The following is an 18,563-nucleotide window of genomic DNA, read 5'->3' as shown; positions in this document are numbered from 1 at the left end:
TGTCCTCCTCTAGGTGAGGGAGATGCTGAAGATGCGTGACTCCAACGGAGCGAGGATGTTAACACTGATCACAGAACAGTTCATGGCAGACCCTCGGCTGGCGCTGTGGAGACAGCAGGGCACCACCATGACCGACAAGTACAGACAGCTCTGGGATGAGCTGGGTGAGAGCGAGAAACACACTGCACACGCACATACTGTCCTATAAATGTGCACACACCTCTTTGCCTAGACGGATTTAGCAAAAATCGACACAAAGGTGTTGTTTTTTTTTTTTTTGTCCCGCACACACTTGTCACTGACAGCCCAGTCACTTTCTCACTGTGACTGGTGGTGTATAAAAGTGTCTTTGTGAATTACAAGCTATTTAATGCATCGTGCTGAAACCCTAAATGTTATAACCTCTGCAGTGTTTTCAGACTCATCTCATTACATATTAAGCTGATGTGACAGAGTGCCGCTCGCCGTGCTCTCGCTCGGCTTGATACATCCTGTAGTTCTCCTGACAGACGTGCTGTACCTACAGCAAAGCACATCCTCACAAGCCGCAAAACCAGCGGGCTCATCACCAGGACAGCAGCCGTGTTGTCTCCGCATCTTTGTTGTTCTTTCTCTAATGCCTTGGTTGCTGCTGTTGTTGTTGTTTTTGTTGTTGATGATGATGTTCGTTTTCTCCCTTTGGTCTTGTTCTGCACTTTGCGAGGACAGCGCAGTGATCTCATCTGTTTCAATCCCACGTATTTTTGGAAGTGTGTGTGTGTGCACGGTCTCTTTGAAGTCCACACTTCAAAACCTTCTTCCCAAGTCCTTATCACTCCCCCTGATGTGTGGTAAATGCTGCCTCTTGGCGCCGCTCTCTTTTTCCCTCTCTCTCTCTCGCTCTCTCTCCCCCTCGCTCCCTCTTTTGTCTTGCTCCTCTTTGAGTTGCAGCTACTCCTCTCCTCCAGACACAAAGCCTTGCCTCATTCACTTGTCCTCACCCGTGTCTTCTCGTCCACATCATCCGCGCCCCCATTTCATTTTCTCCCCTCACCCCCTCCTTTTTACACTTTCTCTCTGTTCTCCGCTGTGTTTTCTTCTCCCTTCTTATTCTGTCTATGTCCTTGCCTTCGTCCTTCCTCCCAAACTCTGTCTGCACACATATGCATCTGTAGAATACACACACACACACACACACACACACACACACACACACACACACACACACACACACACACACACACACACACACACACAATGTGAGTGTATACATATCTCTTGGAGTCTGGAGAGTAAAATCCCCGATTGTGCTTGTATCCCCAGAGACATAGCCACTTTTCATATTCTGTTTGTTCCAATTTACTCTAAAATGATGTGTGTGCAGTCAGCGTTGCCTCGGGACTAGTCAAGTTCTCTGTTTTCACAGAGTTTTGTATTCCAGTGCAAGATGGCGGCAGCACGTAAAATGTGCTCCTAAAAGAACAAGAAACAGTGTTAGGGTGTAAAAACAGCCCCGAGCTTTCAATCTCACATGATATCTGTATTAAAGGTATTTTAAATCTCAAAAGACACACTTTATGGCTTTTGTATGACTCATTGCTTACATCACTGTTACAAACTGAGAAGTAGGGCAGGTAACTGAAGTGTGTGTTTGTGTGTGTGTCCAGGTGCCCTGTGGATGTGCATCGTACTGAACCCCCACTGTAAACCGGAGCAGAAGTCATCATGGCTGCGCCAGCTGCGCAGATGGAACAGTGTGGACGTTTGCCCCTGGGAGGACGGTAACCACGGCAACGAGCTGCCCAACCTCACCCACTCACTGCCTCAGGGTGCCCATGGCAACCAAGGTAAGACATCGACAGGTTTTGTATGTCTGTCAATAACGTATTTATTGGTCGTGACACGTGTCTGGCAGTTGTAGCAGGTGAGAGGTGAGTCTCGTCACAGCTGTGGCACCTCCAAGATCTGTTGTGCAGGAATGAATAGCGAGCAACCAAAGAACTGTTTTGGCAAATTTCTTTCCCATAGATTTAGTCCATTCACGGTGGTGCTGTTAGCAACATCACCTGGTCCAAGGTTTGAGTCCAACCTTTGTGTGTTCTCTCCGTGTCTATGTGGCCTCTCTCTGTTCCCATAGTTCAGAAACATGGGGATGGGGCTAGGTTGCTGATTGCTGATTGGCCATAGGTGTGAATATGAGTGCGACTGGATGTCTACCTCTGTGTGTTTGCCCGGCGGCCAGCTAATTAATTTTGTTGACCAATAATTACCTTCATTTTTTGTGTATTTCAGACAATAATTACATAGAAATCAAAGCACAAGGACAGAAGATATTCTGAAACGCATTGACGAGATCCAATAAGAACTAATTAATTTGTTCAGAAAGGCAGGAATGTGATCTGTGGTGCAGTGAGGTTAGGTGCACACAATTGATCTGTCCATGAGAAACGGTTCTGTTTTTCATGAAAAGACAAAATGTCAAAACTTGGAAGGAAGAGAAAAGTAGGCATATGGACATATTCCACATTAGATGTTAAGGCAAATAAGACGCTTTGTTAAATCGTGTGGAGCAACTCTCACCGGTAAAACCACGACAAAAGTCTACACTTTATTTTTTTTACTGAATCATCTCAAGTTTGCTGTCAAAATGAACACGGCCTTGCCTCTCGCCCCTCCGTGACCCTGATTCGGACAAGGAGAAGAAGATGCTTTCTTTTAACGATCGATTCAAAAATGAACAAGGGAAAAAAAAATTATTATTTTTTTTGTTTGTTTTTTTTAAATCATGATGTCAGCAGAGAAATTCAATTTCATATTGGTGTGACTCATATTTGGTTTATTTAAAATGAATTAAAAATTGTAAATCAAAGAATTGTTGCCTCACTGTGAAAGGGCTCAGGAGCTTTGGCTACAGGGTGGGCGTATGTGTGTGTTCTCTTATCAGTCTGTCTCTATCCAGTGTTTGTCCTAAAAGATAATTTTACACAGGCAGCAATTCCAAGCTAAAAGAGCCACGCATGTGCTGGAGATGAATCAACAGATTTCCATTCTTTTTTTCTTTTTTTTTTTCCTGTTTGTTTTCATACACATTTTATTTTCTTACAAGATGGACAAAACAAAAGAAACAGAGAAAAACCACGTCGACGATAAATCTCAACACAACAACGAGAAGTACAATTCCATACATTAACCCAACAACTGCAAAAACACAATAATTTTCCTGCCCCACATAATTGCTGTGTGAATCCGGTCTGCTGGAGTCGAGAAGAGGCCGCTTAGATTGCTGTTTGCTTTCCGGCTTTAAAACACCACAGCAGATTTTCTGTGGTACACAAGCCAGATCAAGCTGCCAATCTTCCGAGTGATGTGTTTTTTTGGGGCGGAGCAATTATGCTTATGTCAAAAAATTAAGCTATTGAAATGCTAGGGCTGTCTTTTAAGACAAAAAGAAGTCCACAAATTATCGAGCGTTTGGCTGTTATCCATCTTTTTCTCACCTCACCTTTCCTTCTCCTTCAGAGATGCGCCCCCACAGGACTGTGTTCACACGGGCCATCGAGGCCTGCGACCTGCACTGGCAGGACCGACACCTCCAGCACATCATCGCCAGTGACCTCTACGCCAACTACTGTTACCATGACAACCAGGAGGGTTCTCTCTTCGACTCACGTGGTTGGCCCTTATGGCACGGTGAGTCTGTCTGTGTGTGTGTGTGGAGGTGTGAGTGAGCACATGCCAGAAAAGTTATTTATACACAGTGAGCCGAACTGAGATTGTCCAGGAGGTGAGAGAAGAACGCTGGTTTTAAAACTTCTGTCTTTCCCTCAGAGCATGTCCCAACAGCCTGCGCCAGGGTGGACGCCCTGCGTTCCCACGGTTACCCGAGAGAAGCCCTCCGTCTGGCCATCGCCGTGGTCAATACGTTACGAAGGCAGCAGCAGAGGCAACTGGAGCACTTTCGTCGGCACAAGAAAGGTGAAACTAAATTGTATTTTGTATTCAATTTGTTATTTGTTTTTTATTCTCAGAATCCAATTTGGCAGCAAACCATTCTTGGAAAGTCACTAATTACCTACAAACAACACCAGCTCACTGTGATATCATATATAATGCCTAATAATCTCAAAGGGAAAATTTAAAAAGAAACAAGCCAGAAATGCTTTCAGTTGCTGTGAATCCTTTTGCCTCCGTAAAGTGTAACTTCTAAACATCTAATTACTCTTGCCAAACTTCAGAGTAGATGAGCTCTTCATGCAAGGTACTGAAAAATAACAAATACTCATGCCATTGCTGAGATATGGTCTGTATTGATTTTTGGTAGTTTATGGGGCCTATCGCTGCTGTTTCTTAATCAGGTATGGATGACAGCTCTGTGCATATTAGTTTTCATACCCTTGCGCATTTCAGTGGCGGAGGGGGGTCGACTTTAAGGGGTGGAAGAATTAAGATGAGGTCTTGCTGGGACAGACAGTGGTTATTTGTGTGTATATGTGTTAATACGCTGTTCAGCTTGCAGAGGCTAATGATGTGCATTATTACTTTAAGATGTTGTCAGTTTTTGCACTGAGACGTGTCCCCGTTTGTCCTTTTCTAGAGTTGCTCCATAAAGGCCACACTTCCATAACCAACATGGAGGGCTGGGTGGGGCATCCCCTGGATCCCATTGGCACCCTGTTCAGCACCCTAACAGAGTCAGGACGAGTGGGCGAGGAGGGCTCTAACACATGCTTAGACCTCTCAGGTACTGCTGGTTTATGGAAACTGGCCTCTTAAATAGCTACAAAAAACCCCATACACACATCAAAATGCGACTTTATCGTATTCTTTATTCACCCCACACCCTTTTACAAAGTGATTCATGTGTCTGTCTTTATGTATCTACATGGAAAAATCAGCTACTACACACAAACAAGTCATGAAAATACAGATGTTTTTGTGTAATTTAGCACAGATGTTTGTTCTAATTCTATGGGACTGATTTTTAACATGAGATAGGAAATTTATACTCTCCATGTATATTTCTATCTCATCAATTATAGTAGATTAATTTTTAGTCTATACAAAGCATAGTTTAAGTGTAGCTTCACCTTCACTCTCTTTGTCTTATTCTTCACCATGTTTTTCAAATTCTCCTCGCCTACTCTCTGCGATTGCTCCGTCCCTCGATGTGTCTCCTGCTTACAGAAATAGCCCACTCCTCTGAGGAAGAGCAGCGAACAGAGGAATGCTCCTAAGGGGTCGATCTTTATTTTGGGTGGTCACTGGATTAAGACCTGCACTGTGTGACAAACACAGTGTGTTTTTCACAGGAGACGGATTCCTCTATTGTCCAGCACGTCAGAGAACTACACAGACGTTCCCAGCCAGTTTATGCTGACTCATTTCTTCTCATCTGCCTCTTTGTCTTCTCCTTTTCCCTCTTCATAGATTGCTCCAGCGTCGTAAGCCGAGCGGACCTCCAGCGGATGCCCGTGCAACGATTGCTGGGGGACGGCGAATCGTACGTGGCGCTGGCCGTGGAGACCGCTCTGATCGGCCTAGGCCAGCAGCGGGTGATGCCCGATGGGCTGTATGCTCAAGAAAAGGTGTGTCGCAATGAAGAGCAGCTCTTGGCCAAGCTGCAGGAAGTGGAACTGGACGACTCCCTGGTCAAAATCTTCCGTAAACAGGCCGTCTTCTTGCTGGAGGGTAAGAGAGATAACAGAATATATTCCAACTATACTTTTGTTTTGGTTTGGTTTTTTTAAATTTACATTTAAATGGTTGCTCCCAACGTGGTCGAGTGGGTGTGTGCTCCTCCTGTCCACATGATAAAGTGTGCTGGGGCAGCACTGAACTCCAGCATGCTGTATGGGTGAATGAGAGATAAAGTCTAAAGCTCTTTTCATAAGTGTAACCTGTTTACAATTTACTTTTTTTCACCATATTTCCCTATAGCTCTCTTTCTCTCTCTCTATATATAATATCTATATATTTAAATCTATCTATATATAGGCAAACCTCCTCCCTGTTCTTCCTCTACCTCCCACACACCAAGAGCCTACACATTCCTGCTAAAACAGGAAAAACACTTTTGACTCTGTCTCGCTATTTATTATCCTTTCATTTTGTGGTGCAAATAGAGGCTGAGCTGCCCTGGGCCAGACCAAAATGAGCTCTTTACACAGTAACACCAGGGGTATTGTGTCAGCACACATATATGCGTGCACGCACACCAGTGTGTACATTTACAGGAGTGGAGCTAGGGCAGAATGGGGTTTGGTTATGGGAAAACGAGAAGGAGGAAGAGGAGGAGGAGGAGGAGGAGGGGTGCGGTGGTGGCTCATCCCTGAGGGCCCAGCCCAGTCAAACTCTACTCCAATCCCCACCCAAACCCCAACCCTGCCTCATCCCTGGCGCGACCACCCACCTCTGGCTCCGTTACTAATAGAGCACCGGGCTCCGAGGCCTCTGTGGGTCCCTGGAGACTGCAGCCGCGCCACTGTGTGATGTGGTCTGTGGCTTAGAAGCCTGTTGGGGTTTAAAATAACCCACCAGAGATGAGGGGGGAAGCACAGGAAGAGGGGGAGGGAAGGAAGAGTGTGAGGCCAAGGCTGCACACACGGCCATATGGTTTTTGACGTCAAAGTTTGTTTTAATGCCGCGTGGCTTCGGTGCTTCCTGGCTACGAGGGACAGACCAGATAAATCACTCGTCAGTGTACAACAGGAAAATAATGACTTAATGTGCAGCAATACCAGAATGTGTTAATTGTATGGTGTATATATTATAAAATATAATAACTTGAGGACACACTTCTTCCTCCTGTGTGTTCCATAGCTAAAAAGGACCCACTTTTCTCGGTGTGTTTATATTGTTTTCATGTGCTTTTTGTCACAGCTGGTCCGTACTCTGGCCTCGGAGAGATCGTCCACAGAGAAAGTGTCCCCATGCACACCTTCGCCCGCTATCTCTTCACCTCTCTCCTACCTCACGACGCTGAACTGGCGTACAAAATTGCACTGAGAGCCATGCGGTAGGTCTCCTGTGTTTGTGTGGGCTTGTTTCCGTAATCATGTCAAAACCTTGTAAATCAGATTTTTACCAGCTGTGACAGCAGGTCTCGCTTTGTTTTCACTTTGTGCGTCTGCGTGCGCGCGTGCATGTGTGTGTGTGTGTGTGTGTGTGTCTCCGTCTGTGCCATGTCATCATGGCAGAATGTGATCCTGGGCACCTTCTTTAACTATTACCAAAAGCTTGGCAGGTGTTTATATGTCTGTCTGTGGATGGGTTTTGTCAACATGATGCTGTCATAAGCATGCAAGAGACAGCTATGAAACTTTACAGGTGTAGTTAAGGTGACTATTGAGGAGAAGGCTCTAGATGTAGAGAGGCCCTGTTTGGACTCTCAAATAAAACTTTTTTGAGCTTTGGAGATTTCCTATGAAGTAATGAGTAAAACAATTAGAGATAGAGCAGTGCCCCACGCTCTAATAGGAGCTGTTGTGGGAGAGAAAAACTGGTGATCGTGAAGCAGTAGCATCCATGTTAGCATCCATGGCCACAAAGTTTTAAGTTACCACTCAGTGATGATCCTGAGTGTGTTTTACAGATTTCTGAAAAACAAATGAGCTTACCTGTGCAGCACACTAATATGTGAACAGCTGAATATTGGTATGCACGCCCCAACCCACTATATGATATATCCTCGCATCCTGTATAACCATAAAATATTTACGTGCGGCTTATAAATGGTAAAATGGACTGATGCTTATGTAACACTTTTCTACTCTGCGGACTCAAAGCACTTTTTACTACAAGCCACACTTATCCATTCACACACACACCCATACAGCGCTCTATTCTAAGCACTGTCTGACGATCACACACACTGGTGGGGAAATTACGGTTCAGCTGTAGTAGTGCATTGGCGTTGGCTGCCCGTCTACCTGCAGAGAGCATCTGTTGTCAGATGGGGGCAGTGTCAAAAATATGTGGCGTAACTGCTCTGTGGGATACTCTTATTTGTGCTGTTGTTGGTCTGTCAGTCTGAAGCTGTAACGTGCGATTTGGTGTTCACTAACCTCCCCGAGGATATGACGATGCAAACTGCATGAGCCAGCGATTCACCAACCTTCTGATTCGTAGACGACCTAGTCACCCTCGCTTAAAATCTGAGTGAGGATTTAAGCGATTTGAGAAAAAAAAAAAAATCTCCTCAAGTTTAAGATCCCTCCTATTTGTTCAAGCTTGTCTTCAAGCTATAATGTCTGCAGCTCAGTGTGCGTCTGTGTTTTGAAGGGAATTCCACGCTGTTTGCTGGCCTGTGCGTTGTCCGTGTGATCTCTCTATATTAAGCTCCTGTGTGTATTCATCTGTGGACAATGTGGACATGTGTATGTACGTTAATCAGTCTGCGCTGCTGTGTTTTGATGTTGTGACTAGTGGGAGCTGGATCAGTGAATATTAATTACATTAATGAGAGTATAATTAGTGTGGCTGTAATGAGGAGGATTCACACACGCACACACTTATGCACACACACGCACATGCACACACAAACACATGCATATGCCGAGCCAACGGGGAGAGGACACAGAGGAGGAAGATGTTTGTTATGTTTCTACAAACCTAAGCCTTGCGAAGTCCATCACTGTAAAACTAGCAAATGATTTGTGAACGACTAAAAATGAAGCGATTCTTGTTCTTCTTTTTAACTTTTTCGGGTTCTCGTGATGTGTCACAGTTGGCCGAACGGAGAACTAAAAGACAAGAAGCGCATCCCTTGCACCTTCCTACACTTAACCATTTAGGAGGCGTCAGGATGTAAATAACACACTTACAAAACCAAAACGAGATGGTTTGGATTTCTCAGTGTGGTTTCAAGGTTGCAAATCCAGCTGGTGTGTCCCTTCCATTCCCTCTAAACCCAAGTCCCAAGCCTGTTTTCCCTGAGTCAGCCACTCCCTTCCCTCCCTTGCTACTTCCCGTCACCTTTTTTTTTTTTTTTTTTTGTTTCCTTCCCCTCTGCTCCTCCATCCTCACTCCTTTGGCGTGAATGCGTCGATTTAGAATAATACGGCCACTTATGGGTGCTCCTGGGAGCCAGGGGTGTCTACTCAGCACATAATGAATGTGTGTAATGTAGCGTAGTGTAATGTGATAGCATATACCTCCCCGCTCCCACGGGACGGTGGACAGTTAAATATAGAGGAGGAGGTAAAGTAACCAGGGCTATTTTAATGGACCTATTATAACACTATCATTGATACAAGGAGAGAGAAAGAAAGTCTCTCTCTCTCTCGCTCTCTTGTACACACACACTCTCTCTCACACACTTTTTTCTTTCTACTTGCATTCTCGATTTTTCTCCTCTGTCACAGTTGCTCTTAAAACGGCTTTTTTGCAAATGAGAGGAAGTCAGACTGCCTCCATGTGTGCATGCATATCCATGAGAGTATTTTAAAGTGCCTGGGAGTTTATGTGTCTTGGATGAGGTTAATTAAAGTGTGTAAGAGCAGCATATGCCGTGCAATGGCTCGACGTTAGCGGCCAACACAAAAACAGAGAAGCTGCCTACTAGTTCAGGGGCTGCCCAGAATTTGACTGCAGCCACAGAAGAAGAAGAAGAGGAAGAAGAAGGAGAAGAAGAAGCTCACTGCCTCTCCAGAGACGGTGCTTATCTCAACTCTTTTGGAAGCCAAAGAAACAAATCCCAGTCGCCTGTTATCATATGTGATTTCCATATGAGATATGAGCCTTCCAATGCTAATGACTCTGGATCTTCGCTGTAATCCACAACCTTTGATCCTCTGCATAATCCATAATCTTTGAATATAAAGTACTCTATATCACGATTGCCGTCTGAGGATAAGATGAGACTGATACATCACCAGTGCACACAGGTAGCAGCCATCATTTCAGTCGGGACCACTTTATTCCAAAGACGATTATCATTTCCAGACGGGGGGGAAGGAGAAAGACCTGTGGTGCACAACACAGCAGGCATTGGTGATATGACATCGTCAGACGCGGCATGTTAAGGACGAGCTGGGATCAAGGCGGGCTGCAAAGCGGCTTGCATGAGCAACAGTTGACAGAACGTTAAAGCAGTTTAAATTGTATACCCTATATGAGATTCTGTTAGCGCTGTGTGGTAATGCAAATTTTGGTATAGAGCTGATAACAAGTGAATACATGGCCAGTATTACCGATACCAATGCCGATACTATTACCGATACTTTAAACCTATAAAGCACTGATCATGACTGTGACCTGGAATGTAAATGTGCCTGTCTCTAAAACACTTTGGCTCAGCTTCTGCTTCTGACAGTCAGCGCAAAAAGGTTGGATGGGATGGGTATTTTTTTAAATGACACAATTCAAACTGAACTTAGAGGATAGACACAAAGTATTAATCCTATGGCTGGTATTGATCTGATACCATACTATGGATATTTGGTTAGATCCGCCTACCTCTAGATGTTTCAGTAGGACACACAGAAGCGTATCAGCTGATGTCGTGTGACATTGAGATCTACTGTTAAGAGCTAATGTGCCTTACCCAATGCTTTGGTGGCTTTTTTTCTTTAGTCTGCATAGTAAAACCCTTATCTAGTCTCTCATTTTTTTTTTTTTTTTTTTACATGACTTTCAGATTAAGATGCTGGGAATCATTGATGTGGGACATGTAAACAGCGCAATACTATCGTGCTGGTCCCAGTGAAAGAAATAGACGTAAACCACACTGCCAAAAGAAATACTAGTAATGTAATGGGTTGATTTCCCTTTGAAATATAATGTTTTATACAATACAATTTTACTATCAGTCAGTGAAATCTTTGAGTCTGTCCCTTGTTGCCTTCTACCTCTGCATATAATATTTTACTGTCTGTCCACACAAAGCTATAAAGAATCACCACTACAAAAACTCTCACACACGTACAGGCAGTGTATTTGCAATCACTTTGCTCATGCACATGTGTTTATTGTATTATATGAAATTTATTGAACAATATAAAGAAACATGCTCATCTGTGAGTTGCAGAAAATCCAAGTGCACGGAAATAAACAAACCTCTCGAGAATGATATTTTAAACACAGATTTTCACGTGACTGCGACAATGATGACTTTAATGTAGAACATGTTCCTCAAAAAGCATCACTCAAAGCAAATGTCGTTTTTAGCATCCTAGGCTCCTGACGGCTAAAATATCTGCTCATCTCGTTCATGTATGACTTCATCCCTGCTGCCAGGTGTTCTGCAGGTTTTATCCCACAGGAGTTTGTGTATGGTCTTCCACCGGATGTGTCACTTAGCTGATAGATGTGCGCTTGATAAATTCTGGAAGTGAAGGGTGTTTACAGTCAAAGGGGGAACAGAGAAAGAGGTAAAGAGGTCAGTAGTCATGGTGATGCAGACCAGAAACCCAAAGGGCCTCAGGATTTAGGTAAAACCTGCTCGCACTGCTTTTTATCATTGTATCCTTGCAGCTTTTCTGCAAAGCGTTACACATTTCATTCTTCTTACATGGGCACGTGAATGTGTGACCCTAAACGCTGGTTTACCCATCACTGCCTCGTCACAGGCTCCTCTTCTGTAATCTGTTGCCAGCTGCCTCCACGTTGACTGTATTGCATCTTTCTGCCCCTTTCAGATGTGACAGCGTGCTACAGTGCCGCAGGAGACATTTGACACCAGAGCGACAAACCCTTCTCACTGACCCTCACAGGAATTGATTGCCTCTTACCGATCACTCTGTTTCTTTTTAGATAATATATTTATACGCAATTACTTCGAACCATGGCAAACCTGTAAAGAACCGTTTGTTACAGTTTTTTTTATTATACTGTAAGCACACAGTAAATTGGTGTTGGATTTAGATGTGCAGCATTTTGCAGTAATTATATTAGCTGGCTGGGATTAAACTGTACTTGTGGTTGGATTGAATACTTTGGAGAAGTTCATGAGGGTTCATTTACCTCTCCTACATTGAGGTATTCTTCAGCAAATCCAGGTCCTTAAGCACCCATCCGATGCAAGTACTCGGCTCTCTGGTGAACACCAAACAAAAGCAGGAATGTTGATGAGGCCTCCATCTTTATCCAAGGCATTTTTTTTTTTTTTTTTTTTGCTTTGCTTTGCTGAACCCCAGGAATCTTCCAGAAGGTCCCAGTGTGGCAAAAGCTTTTAGCAGCTCTTAAGCTTTGTGTGGAATGAATCCGGCTGTTGCTAGGGCTTCCAAACATCTCCATTTTGCACCAAGTGTCAGCGTTCACACTTGCACGCATCTCAACTGGGTTTTTGACACCTTCTGTCTCCGAGAAACGAGCTCCGCCGGTGCCCTCTTGGGCGAAACGGAGCGAAGACGAGGCTGTTTTTGTACATGCCTTTACTCGGGTGGCAGCGGTATCACATGCACCTTGCTCTGAAATTGAAACTGGCATTTAGCATTACATTGCTTTTACTGGGCTGCTTTGATGTGTTTTCAAAAGGGCAGGTGTGTGTGTGTGTGTGTGTGTGTGTGTGTATCTGATCTTGTGTGTGCGCGCGTGCGTGTGTATGCTCTGGGTTTTTTCATTGATGTGTGTTGGTATTTGTTTGATGTGTGTCCAGCCTTACGGGGCTAGAAGGTGAATTCCTTAATTTCCCCATGGACTCAATTAGCTTTGTGATTGGCTGAGAGAAGGCCAGGTTGCGCTGTCTTCTGAAGGAAAGAAGACCTTTGAAACTGAGGTGGGAGCGGAGGGAAGAGAAGTGAAGCAGAATAGGAGATGAGCCGGCCACAGTGGTAACTGTGTTGTGCTCGTGGCTCTTGTGAAGACTTGGCCCTGTCAGTATTATTATAATGAGAGACAGAAACTAGTGAAGCTCCTCCATCCACTAGCAGGTGTTGCACGGCTCTGACTTCATTATGACCAATTAGAGTGAAGAAAATACTAATTATACCATGGTTTCTAGGTGATTAAATACTAGGTTGAAAGTAAATTGCTGGGAGAGGCTAACTGTAATCCCCCTGTGTCGACTGAAGTCATTTTGATTTTGAAGTGACTTTCAGGCATTCATAATGAAGCCTTTTTTTCTCTCTCAGTACAGTATTCTGTTTGCTTGTTACAGTATGGAGGAAAAAAGGGGTTTCATTGATGATGATTCACGGACCTTTGTTGTCTAATTTCTCTTCACTCTTCTATTTCTTTAATTTAGTGTTTTTGAGTTTAATATTCTTAATTAACTGAAATACACTTAGTTCTCCAGACTTCTTGAAGGATATTCAAAGCTCCTCTTTGGATGTTGGCTGTCTTTTGGTCCGTTTTCTGTCAAGATGATCCTACACTGTTTCAGTAAAGGTCCAGACTCTGGGGAGGTCAGTCCATGACTGATAGTTTCCCATTGTTTGTTTTTCATTCCATGCCTGCTGTTATTGCATTGGCAGTGTGTTTGGGATCATCGTCATGCTGAAAAGTAAAGCTGTTGTCAGTTACAGGCTTTCCAGATGGTATTGCATGGAGGATTAAAACCTGATGGTACTTTTCTGTGTTCATAATTTCACCATTTTCGATAAGATCCCCAGCACCACTGGCTGAAATGCAGCCCCAAATCATGACAGAGCCTCCTACATGTTTTACGGATGGCTGTAGACACTGTTGTCCTCCATATATGCCATTAATGATTTGAAACTCATCGCTCTATAAAACCTGTTGCCACTGATTTTTCAGTCCACTTCTTCTTCCACTTCTTCTCCCTGTTTCCTTTCCTTAAGACTTGCTTCTTGACAGGGTGACTGCCAAAAACCCACCTCTGGGTCTCGTGTCAGTGATGATAGTGTTCATCTACTGCTTCTTCCATTGTTCTCCACTTGTCTGGTTTCCTCATCATTTTTAAAGGCATACTGTACTCCTTTGACACTTTTTTTTGCAAATTGTTTTGTTGCTACAAAAATACTGCTCTTTGCTTAGTTTCCTCTAAATATATTCAGGTATAAGGATGGACTAAATCTGAATGAAAAAGCAGCCAGTGTCCAAAGAAAAACTTGGAGACCTGGAGAAATATTGCTCAAGACCACTTTAGAAAAGTCTGGCTTCTTGAAAGCAAAATATAAAGAAATAAGAGGTGGCTCAAGACTCAAGACTCTACTTTATATTTATGTATTTAATTGAAGTACATAATTCTCCACAGAATATCTTTAATAATTGTGCTGTGGGTCTGTTTCTCCGTCAGGTTGCCGGTGTTGGAGTCGACGGCATCATCCGGTGACCTGTCGCGACCTCACCACATCGTGTCCGTAGTGCCCAACCGCTACCCGCGCTGGTTCACCCTGAGCCACATAGAGTCCCAGCAGTGTGAGCTGGCCTCTACCATGCTCACTGCTGCCAAAGGTGCACAGATATTTGCACAATTACAGATCCCGCCATTAACTTTCCTAATGTTGACGTACTATTAGTAACACATGCGTTTGCATGTATACAGGTAGGGGTAGCAGTAATTTCTACGCAATTCTAAACCATTTCTGTGTTTGTACCACAGGCGACAGTCGCAGGCTGGAGACGGTCCTGGAGTCCATCCAGAAAAACATTCACTCCTCGTCTCACATCTTCAAACTGGCGCAGGACGCGTTTAAGATTGCCACGCTCATGGACAGCCTGCCTGATATAACACTTCTCAAAGTCTCTCTGGAGTTAGGACTGCAGGTATGCATTTTTTTTAAAAGTGTACTTCTGTGAATTTATTTTCACCTTTTAGTGGAAGTCAGGTTGTAAATTTCCATGGCACACCTTTGTTTAAAAAAAAAAAAAAAGCCTAATAATACATCCACATGTGTATGTGAAGGTAATATTCTACTTATACCAAGCCGCTGTTCACTTGTATCTTTGAGTAGAGATATATTGGATCAGTTTCTTACAAGAAAAGCTTATAGCTCTGGAGGATGACATTAACCCTGTACATCACAAGGGTTTAGTTATCTTGGGTCAGTAAAAGGATTTTACCCTGATGTTCATGAAACAGAATTTTACATTATTGTCTTGGAATACAGGAAGATTACCTGGAAACGGCATTTACACTATAGGGTGCTCTTAATCCTGTAAAATAGCTCCATTATATGACGAGTGCAGAGGAATCAGAAAAGATATTGTAACAGATCTGTATCTGTGGATCCTTTGGTTTCCTGAATATTTAATTCTAGATGGAACAGCACTGCAGTGCTATTTTCTAAGGGGCCTTTATTTTGTGCACCTCAGGGAGGAGAATGAGCTTTTGAGAGGTGATGCTTGGTAAATGTCACAATATTGTTCATTATGTTTTTTTCACCTTATTCGCCTTTGCAGACTTTAATAAATTATTTATAGATTTACCTTGGATTATATATTTGTAAAGGTATTCACTTTGATGGTTTTCCTGTGGGCCTTTCCCCCCAAGGCTGTTGCAAAATGTACCACAGTCTTTTCCGCCACAGTTCTAGTGCGTCGTTGAAGTTACAGTTGAACTGGTTACAGGAATATTTATAATACTCTTCAGCGGTAATGGTAGATATAGCTCATCTTCCCTGTGCATTTTAATGCTTTACATGTCTGATCAGTAACTCACCTTTCATTCCCTCCTGCTCCATCATTTTTCACCTTCCTCAGGTGATGAGAATAACTCTGTCCACATTAAACTGGAGGAGGAGAGAGATGGTTCGCTGGTTAGTCACATGTGCCACTGAAGTTGGTAAGCCACGCCGTCCGCTTAATTGGTGTTTTTCAGCTGTTTTAAGGATTATTATTAGCTTCTGCTCTATATCTCTCTTCACATCTATTCATGCCTCTATGTGTGCCCCAGGTGTGTACGCACTGGATAGCATCATGCAGAGCTGGTTCACCCTCTTCACCCCCACGGAAGCCACCAGTATCGTGGCCACCACTGTCATGTCCAACAGCACTATCGTCCGCCTGCACCTGGACTGCCACCAGCAGGAGAACCTGGCTTCATCTGCTCGCACCCTCGCCCTACAGTGTGCCATGAAGGACCCCCAGAACTGCGCCCTCTCCGCTCTCACGCTCTGCGAAAAGGACCACATTGCCTTTGAGACAGCCTACCAGATTGTACTGGACGCGGCGGCGACAGGAATGAGCTACACGCAGCTGTTCACTATTGCGCGCTACATGGAACACCGTGGGTATCCAATGAGAGCGTACAAGCTGGCGACGTTAGCGATGGCCCACCTGAACCTCAGTTACAACCAGGACACGCACCCGGCCATCAACGACGTGCTGTGGGCCTGCGCGCTCAGCCACTCGCTGGGGAAGAACGAGCTAGCGGCCGTAATCCCCCTGGTGGTCAAGAGCGTCAAGTGCGCCACCGTGCTGTCTGACATTTTGCGGCGGTGCACGCTGACCACGCCGGGCATGGTGTCGGCGCTGCACAGCCGCAGGAATTCTGGGAAGCTGATGTCGCTGGACAAAGCGCCGCTCAGGCAGCTGCTGGACGCAACCATTGGGGCCTACATCAACACCACGCACTCACGGCTCACGCACATCAGCCCGCGCCACTATAGCGAGTTCATAGAGTTCCTGGGGAAGGCCCGGGAGACTTTCATGATGGCTCACGACGGACACATTCAGTTCACCCAATTCATAGACAACCTGAAACAGATCTACAAGGGCAAAAAGAAACTAATGATGCTAGTGAGGGAGAGGTTCGGCTGAGGGCGAGGCCGAAGGGGAGGTGGTGAAAAAGCCCACCCCTCCCCGCCCTCCTCCCACTCTAGTACTTTTCTATTAACTTGAGTCTGCCTTTTGAACTTCTTTTTGGACTGATTAAAAATAGACAAGTAAAAAAAAAAGAGGGATGCGACTTGTAGAATGAAGCAAAAAAGAGAAAGGAAAAGATGACAAAAAAATCAACAGAGCCACACGCGGTATTATTGTTCTTGCTGTTGTTATTGTCATAAACATTATTACTATTATTATTATTAATAATAATATTATTACTACTATGTGTACAGAAGTGTTTTTATTTTTCAGAAGAGAGGAAATTTGTCACATTGTGAATGTTGTGTGTATTTCTCTACATGTGTGCGAGACGAAAACGAAAGCGAAACGGCTTTTTTTTTTTTCTTTCCGTTCCTTTTCGTTCCTCTAATGATTTAAAGCATCCCCCCCCCTCCCGTTTCAGTGTATATTGAGTTACATGTTGTCAAGTGGCTGAAGCCCTTCTACAATGGCGCTCATGTTAAAAAAGAAAAAAAAAAAAGAGGAAAAAAACACAACAAAAAAAAAAGAAAACTTGGTATCCTCAAAGAGAAACTAAGGCTTTAAAAAAAACACACTCAAAACACACAGAGCACCTCCCTCTGTCCACGCCCTCACCGGCGGGCGCTGGCCAGCACTGCACAGCTTAGCTCGGCTCGGCACAGCTTGGGTTAGCACTGAAAGAAAAGCCGCCATCAGCATTTTCTCCAGACACAGCAGCAGTAGCAGCAGAAGCAGCAGCACTGGAGCAGCCATTAGTTTTCTCTGGGTTCCAGGCATTAGCTTCATTATACACAACAATGCTCTCAGCTAACTCGTGTTGTTGATATTGTTATAATCTCACCCACCTCCATAATGAGTACCTGTTCCAGACAGAAGACAGTAATGCAGGCGCTATAGACAAAGATAATGAGTATTCTTGTTATAGCTTCAGCTACTTCAAGCTGAAGCAGAACCCCAGAGGCAGACGACTACCTCATGATACGGTATTGAACTGCTCCCAGATATATATTTTTTTTCTTCTTTTTTTTATTTGCTATCGTGATTGTTATCGTCTATGATAGCTGACAGTGTTAATTAAACAGGGGGATTCATCAGTGAGACCGAGGTTATGAGGAAGCTTCAGATTCCCGCTAAGTGTTTCTGCCCTTGGCTCTGCTGTACGTCACTGCCCTGGCATCGGTACTTGCACCCCCCTCTCCAAAAAGCTTCAACACACACACGCACACACACAACATGTGTCAGTATATCAGTCCACTCGCATCTATATACAGCCGCCATCATCGTGGTGTTTTCCGACTCGGCCAGTGTCACCTCCCTCTGTGCATGTGAATCATAGAAATTAGACTTTCTACTGTTATAGTTGATTGTGTGGAACCTTCAGTAATTGTCAGCCAGAACGTTCTCAGGGATTTCTCTACACAGGAAGAAACAACAACAAAAAAAGGCGGAACATACGAACAACTGAACTTCGAGGAGAAAAAGAAAGAAAGGAAAAAAAAAAAAAGACAAAAACACGACACAACATGAGCGAGCATTTATTGTACTCTGTATATATGCCATAGTATATGTCTGAATATGGAGGATCTGAAAGTATATGTTAACTAATTTATACAGAGTATTCTATGTAATGTGAAATACTTGAAGCCGCTGTAGTTTGCTCTCTCTCCCTCTCTCGCTCTTCATCTCTTTCTCCCTTTTTGCCCTTTTTTTCCTTTTTTTTTTTTTTCTTCTTTTTTTGGGGGGTGTGGGCTTTCCTCCCTCCCCTCCACTCTTTTGTAAAAAAACAACAACAACAAAACAGAACATATCAGAAGGACTCTACTGACCTTGTTGACAGCTTTTTGGACTCGCATGTGTTCACGCACGAGACGCTG

The 18,563-nt window shown here is 44.1% G+C and overlaps 1 protein-coding gene across 1 annotated transcript in view; it reads left to right on the top strand.

Moving 5' to 3' along the window:
• The window catches only part of LOC120745871 (zinc finger SWIM domain-containing protein 6), a 47,738-nt gene extending 29,545 nt beyond the window's left edge, over positions 1 to 18,193 (top strand). The window contains exons 4-14 of the mRNA XM_040051073.1: positions 14 to 164; positions 1,647 to 1,826; positions 3,499 to 3,669; positions 3,808 to 3,954; positions 4,574 to 4,720; positions 5,407 to 5,667; positions 6,859 to 6,994; positions 14,177 to 14,334; positions 14,483 to 14,646; positions 15,583 to 15,664; positions 15,776 to 18,193. Of these exons, the coding sequence (XP_039907007.1) occupies positions 14 to 164; positions 1,647 to 1,826; positions 3,499 to 3,669; positions 3,808 to 3,954; positions 4,574 to 4,720; positions 5,407 to 5,667; positions 6,859 to 6,994; positions 14,177 to 14,334; positions 14,483 to 14,646; positions 15,583 to 15,664; positions 15,776 to 16,641 (2,463 nt within the window). The 3' untranslated portion in view covers positions 16,642 to 18,193. The remainder of the gene's footprint in view (positions 1 to 13; positions 165 to 1,646; positions 1,827 to 3,498; positions 3,670 to 3,807; positions 3,955 to 4,573; positions 4,721 to 5,406; positions 5,668 to 6,858; positions 6,995 to 14,176; positions 14,335 to 14,482; positions 14,647 to 15,582; positions 15,665 to 15,775) is intronic.
• The last annotated feature ends 370 nt before the right edge of the window (positions 18,194 to 18,563 follow it).

Source organism: Simochromis diagramma, unplaced genomic scaffold, assembly GCF_900408965.1.
Source record: "Simochromis diagramma unplaced genomic scaffold, fSimDia1.1 OVJJ01000131.1, whole genome shotgun sequence".
Lineage (NCBI taxonomy): Eukaryota > Metazoa > Chordata > Actinopteri > Cichliformes > Cichlidae > Simochromis > Simochromis diagramma.
The sequence above is the reverse complement of the archived record's forward strand: the minus strand, read 5'-3'. Positions and strand labels throughout refer to the sequence as shown.